General features: G+C 47.2%; 1 protein-coding gene across 1 annotated transcript; it reads right to left on the bottom strand.

Annotated features, from left to right (window-relative positions):
- Nucleotides 1-387: 387 nt before the first annotated feature.
- On the bottom strand, nucleotides 388-2,454 carry LOC136550944 (gibberellin 20 oxidase 3-like). Its single transcript, XM_066542528.1, has one exon. The coding sequence runs from the start codon at nucleotides 1,702-1,704 to the stop codon at nucleotides 481-483; it is 1,224 nt and encodes a 407-aa protein (XP_066398625.1). The 5' UTR covers nucleotides 1,705-2,454; the 3' UTR covers nucleotides 388-480.
- Nucleotides 2,455-10,933: the final 8,479 nt, after the last annotated feature.

Raw genomic sequence — 10,933 nt, 5'->3', positions numbered from 1 at the left:
TTTAGCAGGAACATATAGTCGGCATGTTCGCTGGTTGGTTTCTGGGCTGATAAGTCCGGCTGGTGTTGGTTTGTTGTGAGAGAAAGCATCGTTGGCTGGCTGATAAGCCCTGACTGAAACCAACCAGCGAACATGCTGAGTAAAAGCAGCCATGCATGAAATCAATCCATCAAGGTCATTAGACGATCTTTTCATCTCGGACCACAGGCAAATTAACACGTTGCCACGGTGAGCTACACTCACGCTGTGCCATCACATGACTAACATTGGCATGCAAGGCATACACTCATTCTACACCACCAACGATTGGCTATATATCATCGCCATAACACACGCATGAAAGATTAGCTAAAACTGCAAAGCTTATTCCACCATTTACACAAACAATCATCATCAATTTATTTATGCGTCCATGCATGGATGCATCGCTGGACATTATTTTTGCTAGGTGCTGCCTACGGCTAGAGATGAATCGATCGATCACTTGCCCTCCTGTCCGCCATGGCCATCGCCGGCGCGACCTCCCGTGGCGATCCACGACACGAAGGCGTCCATGGTGCTCGCGTCCGACCGGTAGTGCTTCTGCGTGAACTCGAGGAACTCGCGCCACGTGAAGTCCGGGAACGCACGCGGGCGGCGGCCCTTCTCCAGCTGGAGAAGGAGTGCGTCCGGCGGGCGGACGACGCGCTCCAGCGGCGGGTTGAGGAAGAAGGCGAGCGACCTGCGTGCGCGGTCACCGCTCACCACGGCGCGGTGGAGGCAGCTGGCGTGGCGCCCGTCGGTGAGCGCGGCGAAGGTGTCGCCGATGTTGACCACGAACGCGTCCGCGCGGGGCCGCACGGCGCGCCACGCCCCGTCGCCGTCGCGCACCTGCAGGCCGCCCACGTCGTCCTGGTGCAGCAGCGTGAGCGACGTCGGGTCCCGGTGTGGGCCCGTCCCCAGCGTCAGGTGCGGCTGCCGGCACGCCGGGTAGTGGTTCAGCCTCATGATGGAGTCGCCGCCCGCGAAGACGCCGCGCAGAGCGCCGCGGCGCAGCCCTAGCGCCGCCGCCAGCACCTCCGTCACGTCCAGCGCCAGCCGCGCCATCTCGTCGCAGTACCCCTGGTACACCTCCCTGCATGCATGTGTTTCGATTCGTGCGCCCTTGTAACAAGTACGTACACTATGGCTATATATGCACGGGTTTTGACACGATTGTAAGTACCCCATGTGGCGGTAGTCCTCGCCGAGGACGTCGACGAAGTAGTCGACGACGGCGCCGGTGCGCTCGTTCCCGGCGGCGGCGGCGGGGCAGTTGAAGGAGAGCGTCTCCTTCCACGGCAGGCAGCAGCGGAAGCGGCCCGTGAAGCTGCTGGCGTAGCCGTGGGACTCGCCGGGGCGGCGCTGCGCGCGCTGCTTGTCGGCGAGCGGGCGCGCGTAGAAGGCGTCGAGGCAGCGGTAGGCGTCGGCGAGCAGCGCGGCGCGCACGCCGTGGTTCACCACCTGGAAGAAGCCGTGGCGCTCGCACGCCTCCGCCACGCCGCCCGGCAGCTCCCCGTCCCCGCGGCGGAGGAACCCGCCCAGGTCGACCACGGGGATGGCGATCTCCTCCACGCCGTCCGCCGGCGCCCGCTCCTGGGCGGACCACACGAACTGCGCCGGGATGCGCTCCTCCCGGCTCAGCACCTCCGCGTCGAACACCACGGCCGCCGCCGCCGCCGCCATGCCGGGAAATCCGATAGCGTGCAACGAAAGCCAGAGGTTTTATCCCCGCATTGCAAGAACCAACCAACAGGCTGCACTGGCGGCTCGTCGGCGACGGCCGGTGCGGCCATATATAGCGGCGACGTCACGTTTCGGAGCGGGGGGCGGTCATTTGTTTTGGAACGGGTTAAAAAAAAAAGTTGGTGCTGTCAGCTAATTACGGGAGCCAGGTCACCGTAATCTGCTCCTCCAGCGTGTTTCGGATAAACACTGCATTAATCGTACGTGTTCATCGTGAGCCTGTTCGGCAACCTGTATCTAGCTTATAAGTCTTGGCTTATCAGATACCAAACCAGCCAGCAGTACTTTCAGCCATGGCTTAGAAGCCAATCCAGCCGAAACAAACAGGCTCATGTCATTATCTCGTTATCTCGTCTGTTTTTCTTTTTTTTTTTCTTTTTGAATGGATTTGAATTTGAAGAGCTGGTGGGTGAGTGGTAACGCTTGCCAGCTCTGATTTGGACGTTGTGTGACTCATTTGGCTGGAGTTAGAACAAGCATTCATGGGAAGTGTGAGCCTAGTAATATATGGAGGATTGATGATAAGCTCGTATTTAATCACTGTGAATGCTGGATTGTGAATTCTGCAAGTATTTACTTACTGTGTATGAAATATATGGAGGGCTAGCTTTAATTTCACGTGATCAAATCAAATCAAAAGGAGAAAGATTGGATTGAATAGATTTTTTTTAGCAAATATTGGATTGAATAGATGACCACCACTGGACGGAATTGGGTGCCCGGACTTGTTGGGCCAGGATGTGAAGGCCCATGGAGTGTGCTGTTGGTTAAAAAAAAAAGACATTTTGTGCTCCAATAACTTTGCTCGAAGTTTGATCTGATTGTCCTTCATCAGCAATTAGAAAATCGGATGCCTGTGTTATAAAACACGTTGTTGACGTCGGATCGCTCTCAATAGTATCGTAAACACAGAAGTGAACACAAAAAAAAAAACAATTGTGGACTATTATTTATTGCTTTCTGGATATCGATAATTACAATGGATAATCACCCACATATATATAGTCTGAATATGTCCTAGAGTTTGGTAAGCGCTCACACGACAAACGGACTAGCATTAGGATTTCTCCTTCTCCTCTTTCTATATTTCAAAGTCTGTATGTTTTACAACACTCCCCCTTGGGCGATTACCACGATATTATGCCTCGCTAAAAACTCCATCCGAAAATTCAGTGGAAAAAACGGTTCATGGAAAAAAGAGTACTTATATACCGTTCTTGTTAATTGCACATATGTTGCCTCGGGTTAAAACCTTTATGAGAAACTTTAGGAAAACTCATAATAGGAAAAAGAGTACAATAATAATCTTCAACATTTTATTGAACATTTTTTTAGAATGGTCACTGTGTCTCCTAGACATAACAATCAGGATTATTTAATCAAGGAGTTCTCCACCTGATTCTTGTATTTCTCTTAGTCTCTTCATGCAAGCTCACGTATGCACTTTTCAAAAATTGGTGGAGTTAAAACCTTTGTGAATATGATTATCACAAGATTTGACATGAGTTACCATAATTTTTCCATTCTTTTGCAATTCATGCGTGTAGAAAAATTTAGGCAAAATATGCTTCGTGACATTTGATTTAATATAACCCGATTGAACTTGTGCAAGACAAGCTGAATTATCTTCATAGATAATAGTAGGGGTAGGTGCAATATTAATTCCACATGTATTCTATACATGCTGATGAACACGCCTAAGCCAAATGCTCTATTTGGCTGCTTCATATAATGCAACGATTTCAGAGTGGTTAGTGGATGTTGCTACCATAGTCTGCTTAGATGACTTCTATGAGATTGTTGTTCCACCACTAAGAAATACATACCCAGTCTGTGATAACCCGTTATGGGGATCGGATAAATATCCTGCATCCGTATACCCAATTATGCTAAGATCTTGTTTCTTCCGAAAATATAATTCAAGATCAATAGTACCTCTAAGGTACCTAAGAATTCTTTTTATGCCACTCACTATGTCACACAGGGTTTGTAGGGGCGGTTCAAGACCATTTGTAGGGACAGTTTGACCAGCCGCTCCTACCAAACCGTCCCTACAAATCATGTATTTGTAGGGGCGGTTCCCAGACCGCCCCTACAAATCGATTTGTAGGGGCGGCTGTAGTACCAGCCGCCCCTATAATACCTGTTTGTAGGGGCGGTTCAGTCTAGAACCGTCTCTACAGTATATTTTTCTGCAAAAAATTTCAAATTTATAATTTCAATTCGACCAGAACATACATATGGCCCTGTTTGTTTCCGCATTCGCGGGTAGAGTGTATTTTCCATTAGCCTCAGGTACCGGGTGAAGCTATGGCATCACGTTTAGCTGAACCATGTCTTTCCATGATTTCAGACCATCCTTTGACTTGCCTATGTCCATCAAGGTAGCAATAAGACTCTCAAAGACATTCTTCTGCACGTGCATAACATCAATGGCATGGGGACCTCCAAGTCTGACCAATAAGGCAGATACTGAAAAAAGATCGATTGTTTCTTGAAAGGTACGCCTTTGACAGGAGGTGTGCTTCTATCTCTGTTCGTCCCATCTGGATTCTTCTTTCCATAGACGACGCGTATGTTTTTCACCATTCTATACACGTGTTCTCCGTTATGACGTCTCTCTAGAGGGGGTTCAATCTCTGGGGTGTCGTCATAAAATCTAAAGAATAATTTGCTGCGGTACTTGTGACTTGTCTTTAAGAAGTGTCGGTTTCTTAGGTAAACTATCTTCTTGGATGCATCTAGGTACACCCATGTAGTACCATCTAAGCAAACTAAGCATCCCGTCTTCCCTTTGATCTGTCCAGACAAAGCAAACAACGCGGGATAATCATTGGTAGTAACAAATATTATTGCTCTACATATGAAGTCCTCCTTTCGGAACACATCATACATTGGCTTCTCATGCCTCCATAGCCTCTCCATTTCTTGCGTCAAAGGCTCGAGGAACACGTCTATATCAATGCCTGGTTGTTTAGGGCCAGAAATAAGAATAGTGAGGAGAAGGTACTTTCTCTTCTAACACAACCACGTTGGGATATTGTATATGGTCAAGATCACTGGCCAAGCGTTGTGGTCGCTCATGCTCTCATTGAAGGGATTCATTCCATCGGTGCTCAAGCCAGACCGTATATTCCTTGGGTCATCGCTGAATTCTTTGTGCTTCTCATCGAACCTTTGCCATTGACTACAATCAGTCGGGTGTGCAATCTTATTATCATCCACCTTGCGCTCATCATCCCACCATGTCATGAGTGCGGCTTCTTTAGGGTTTAGGAAGATATGTCTCAAGCGGTTGGTCACTGGCAGGTACCATATTATCAAGGCAGGAATTCTTCTCTACTTTACATCGTTGCCTAACGGAGTGTCCTCTGGGGGCTGAGATTCTTGTACCACCTTTTTTGTACCCTTTTTATTTCTCTTTTTCCCCGTGGAGGCTTCATCCCCACCATAAAGTTCATTGTTCTTGTACCGGCTGGCCCCACACTAGGGACATTTATCTAGTGACTTAAACGTTTCGCCACGAAAAAATATACAGTGGTTGGGGCATGCATGAATTTTTTCAAACCCTAGTCCAATTTTACCAAACATAAATTTACAAAAACAAAATTAATAAAAAAACCAAACCCTAGATCTAGATCTACATGCACATGAAATATCCATAAAACTAATTAATTATTCACTAAAATCAAGAAACATGGACCAAATAAGGGTATGATCTTTATCATCTACCTAATTTACCCAAGTACATTCAAAACTTGGGTCTAATTTGCTTCATAAGTAGCTCAAGCACCATAGAAGAGAGAGAAAAGTAAAACTCTAATTACTCACTAACCAACCATTAAAACTTCAAAAAAAGTGTAGAATAGCATTTTCTTATCTTCTACAACCTCTCCATCAAAGGATTTGAGACTAAAACCTTTCCCCTTAGTAGAGCAATTTTTGGGAGGTGCCCAAGGCCTCCCCACATTTCTTTCATGGGTTGAAGTGAGTGACCCGAGGAGGAAGAATGTGCTGCAGTTTTTTTATATGTGGGTCATTTGTAGGGGCGGCTGGTGATTAAGCCACCCCTATAAATCAAAGGTATTTATACATGGGGCATTTGTAGGGACGGCTCACTCACCAGCCACTCCTACAAATAGCAACACCGAGGGCGGCTGGTGAGTGAGCCGCCCCTACCAATCTGACCCATTTGTAGGGGTGGCTCGTATCACCAGTGTGGCAGAACCACCTAATCTAACGCCTCATAGGAGTGCTCGTCTTCCATTAGACACTAAGCACCCGAGGGAGAACACTAAATTACTCGGTTCCATCGGGCACACCCCAGGGGAGAGCCCAAAAATCCACATTTTTGCCACCAGGATCACAAATGAGAGAATAAAGCTTACATCATTCTTAACCATTTCTTTCATCACTTTACATGTACATCAGAATATAACATTTATTAATATAATAGTGGAATGAAATCATATTATCAGAGTTATAAATAATTTAATTGAATAGCGGAATAGAAACATGTGAACAGAGTTACAGCGGAAATAAACATCTACTAATGACATGATGAAGTGTTGATATATAGACTACGACAACAGATTATGAAACTTTCATTTATAAAAGTATTTGGTGAGAGTTATAAATAACAACTACGATCGCAACATAAAGGAAATCCTCTCTGAGCCCACTAGGAGGAATCCACACACAAAGGTCAGCTCAAGCCTCCACCTGTTACCTGCAACAGGGGGAATAAAACCCTAAGTACTCAATTGTACTCAGCAAGACTTACCCGATAGGAGAAATGCAAAGACTCCAAGGATATGCAAGGTTACCTGGCCTGTGGGTTTATTGTATTGCAGGAAGCATTATTAAGCATGAGTCCTTACATTTGATTTTGATTAATAGCCACATTGGTTCATTAACTAACCATTGTATGTAAGCACCTGAGCTACTTTCAAGCAGGTGGTAAGCAATCAGATTTCCTTTTTTTCCATCTTCCATATTTCATCTTTAGTTCTTACTACGATGCTAAACCGCAGACAAGTCGTATCGGATAGCCCGGCGATTCGTGAATCAATGCCCCCAGCTAGGTACCCCAAAAACACACGCCCCGCTTGTACCCCGGGCACAAGCAGGACCAATCCATCACTCTCCTGTCCCGAGTGTCCAGGTCCCCGTCCAAACTAAGACTCCAAGCCCCTGCCCCTGAGTCTCGGACTCAGTGCGGTGCAAGGACCTCCTCCACCAAAACAAAACCCTGACAGTCGGTCCGAAAAGAGCCGGATCCACAACAAGAGAGCAACAAGTCTTCCAAGCGCCCATAGACAAGTATGTGCTCGGGATAATAAGTCTGTGACCTGCCCAGAGTCATATGCAACGATCGGTCCTTAACCGACCAGACAGGGAAAAACGGTGTAACCAAGCTATGACCCGCCTCCGCGGTGACACAACTTCTTACACCCACCAATACCCAAACCACATCCCTGTCCGGTCACCATTTTCCTTTCCACCATTTTATATATTCCAAGTGATAATCATATAGTAACATATTTCCTATATCTCGTGAGTGACAGGCAATCACTCGACTTCTACCGAAGTCCTGTAGCATAGCAATCTACACGATCCTGTCATACTAGTAAGACTCATAGGATGAAGATATATATATATATATATATGCAGGTGGGTTTCATTCAACTCCTTAAAACTTAATGCACAACTATAATTTAAACTGCAGAAAGTAGGGGTTATGCACCGGGGCTTGCCTGGGAAAAATATAATCAGAAGTTAGCTTTCCATCATGGCGACATGATCTTCAAAAGCACCATTCCTCTAGCAACTCCCGATGACTCCATGATCCACCGACGTCCCTATTATGATATGCAATGTAATGCCATGCCAAGATATAATTAATTGACTGCAATCATGACTCATATAAATACGCTTTACGCCTCTCAAGTTAGCGGGCTAGTTCTAATGATGACCGTACTTAGCTACGTATCCATGTTGTCGAACAAGGCATTATTTCTCAACAATTCTTTTAGTTATATAAACCAAGATGTTTCTTTACTTTATTCTATCGATTTAACCTTTATTCGCAATGAGTCATCATTATCTACTTAGCAAACTAATTAATACGAAGATACAAAAAATTATGGTGAGTACCTAATATTGCTAGGAACCTACTGTAGAAATTTTCAGATTCAACAATATTACCAACTTATCATACCGATTCCTACAAGTTTACCTTTTCGTAATATTAATTACCTCTTATTAATTATATAGCTTCCTAAGAATATTATCCACTATGTGAACAAATCATACTAGCAGGTAGATCACGATTTTAGGAGACTAACAAAACTGGTTTCACAATTTCTGGACACCTACATAATTTTATTTTAAGTTTACAAATTTACCTTGTAAGCTAAATTAGAAACTGCTCTACAAATAGAAAAGGCCGGCATCAACGAACTGGCCCAGCACCATGGCAGCCCAGTTGGCACCAATCCGGCCTAGCCGGACGGCGCACGGCGGCCCCAAGCACAACGTGCCCACACGGCCCAGCCCAGGGCGAGCGGCCCAGGCGCAAGCGGCACCAGGCCGACCCAAGTGGGGACGCGACCGACGGCCCATCGCGCGGCCCGCGGCGAGCTGGCCCAGGCAGTGCGCCCGGCCGGCGGCCCAGCCGAGGCCAGTGGCCCAACAGGCGCACGCCAGCAGCGCCAGCGGCCCAGACGGCAAGTAGCGTGACACCTTTGCGAAAAGGCCCCTGATCTTTCCTTGATTTAACCCACGGTACGAAAATACTATTCATGCGAGTCACTGACTTTGCAATGAGAACCCCGTATTCGTTTCTATTCCCTTTCTCACCTTCCCAGGAGCAGAGCACGGACGGGAAAAATCATCCGCCGGCGGCGGGACAGCGCAGCCATGCGTGTGGCCGCGCAATGGCGGCGCGAGTGCGCGGGGAAGGAGTGCGTGGCCGAGCGGCTGGCGACCACGGTGCAGCAAGCTCCACGGCACCGGCGGCAAGGCGTGCTCGCGCGCGTGGTGGAAGCGGACGACGGTGGAGCCACCGCGGGACCGCAGTCCGGCGTGGGGACGCAGCGCGGGACACGGGGCGCGGCGCTGCGGTGGTGGTGGGCTCGGCACGGCACTACGGAGCGCAGCCGAGGAGCTCCGCGGGGCTCGGCGTGGTGCTGCTCGGCGCAGCACTATGTGGTGGTGCGGGGTAGAGAGCCACATGCAAACACGTGCGGGCAAGCCGAGGGAGAGGGAGCGCGGATGCGCCGGGCACGAGCACGCGAAGACAGGGGCAATGCCGACGACGGAGACGCTGCGGCTACGAGATGGAGCGGTCCAGTGTGGCCAGGGCCGAGGGGCGCACGCGCTGAGCAGGGGAAAAGGAGGGAGGAGCAGCGCTGGGACGGCATCCAACGCGTCCGCGGGGAAAAACAACCTTGCAGCTGCGAAGACAGCACACGCAAGCAGAGCGGGTGGAAACCGAGCGATTGAGTGGGGAGGGAAATCAGAGCTGGGTGCCTCCTCTCGGTTGAAGAAAAAGAAAGGGGAGGGAAATGTACAACGCACGCCCGAGGACAACGGAGACAAGAAAGGACGAGGCAAGGCCAATGGCGTGGCAAAATAAATTAGAGACAGATAGACAAGACCGAGAGGCAGGCGGAGGCAGCGAAAGGATAGGGCGTGGCGGAGCAGAGAACGAGGTGGCCAGCGCCGACCGGTCGGACCGGACCAGGGGAAAAACAATAACAATTTACAACGCACAGTGATGCTTAGAGCCGGATCCCATTTTTATATCGATGACGTTGACATCGCTCTCACTGGAGCCATTACATTGGCATGTGCATCCGTCGGTCATATATAACGGTTGCGCTATATATATAAGTATATCGTTCTACTTATTAATGGATTCTATTTTTATTTATAAAAGTTGCTTTTTCCTGCTTAATCTACGAGAACACACCGTTCGCTATTTAATTACTTTGCTCACTATCGTTTGCTAAAAATGGCATTTTAAACACGAGCGCAATATTTAAATTTTTTAAAAATCCGAGAAACTTATTTAGGAAATTTTTCTTAGGCCTAAATCGCAGTGCTAAACGAGATCGTAACACCGGGGTGTTACAACCAGCCGCCCCTATTGTGTTATTTGTAGGGGCGGCTGGTCTAGTGGCTTCCGAGCACGCCACTGTAGGGGCGCCTCCATCACCAGCCGCCCCTACAAAAAATTTGTTCCGTTGCTACAAACCATTTTTCACATAGTTACTCCAGTGCCTTTTGGTCGGAGCCAAACTAAACCTTGCCAATAGGTTAACAATAAATGCAATATCTGGCCTTGTACCATTTGCAAGGTACATTAACGCACCAATGGCACTTAAATTGGGATACCTAGATCCTAATATTTTTTCTCCTTGTTCTTTGGGTCTAAAAGGATCTTTCTCTACATCAAGGGATCTCCCCATCATGGGTGTACGTTCGGGATGTGCATTTGCATCATGAAAATTTTCTAATACCTTCTTGGTATATGCAGACTGGTGCACTAAAATCCCTTCGTGGGTATGTTCAAGCTGCAAGGCTAAGCAAAATTTAGTTTTGCCTAAATCTTTCATTTCAAATTTAGATTTTAGGTAAGTACTTGTTTCTTCGATGTCTTTTGTAGTTCCAATGATATTCAAGTCATCTACATAGACTGATGCTATACAAAATCCTTTATCAGATTTTTGTATAAATACACAAGCACAATCTTCATTCTTCAGGAATCTCTTCTCTTCAAGAAAATCGCTATGATGATTATACCACATTCTTCTAGATTGTTTTAAGCCATAAAGTGATCGTTGCAATTTTACACTATACATGTTACGTTCGGCATGTTTAGGGATGGTAATTCCTTTAGGGACTTTCATATAAATTTCAGCATCTAATGACCCATATAAATATGTGGTCACGACATCCATTAATTTCATCTGCAAGTTTATACTTGCTGCCATTGATATCAAATACCAGAATGTGATTCCATCCATTATAGGAGAATAAGTCTCATCGAAATCGATGATGGGTCTATGTGTAAATCCTTGTGCTACTAGTCTTGCTTTATATCTTACCACCTCATTATTTTCGTTCCTCTTCCGAACGAAAACCCATTTGTGTCTTACGGGGA

This window comes from Miscanthus floridulus, chromosome 4, assembly GCF_019320115.1.
Source record: "Miscanthus floridulus cultivar M001 chromosome 4, ASM1932011v1, whole genome shotgun sequence".
Lineage (NCBI taxonomy): Eukaryota > Viridiplantae > Streptophyta > Magnoliopsida > Poales > Poaceae > Miscanthus > Miscanthus floridulus.
Note: the sequence above shows the minus strand (reverse complement) of the source record. Positions and strands in the feature narration are given on the sequence as shown.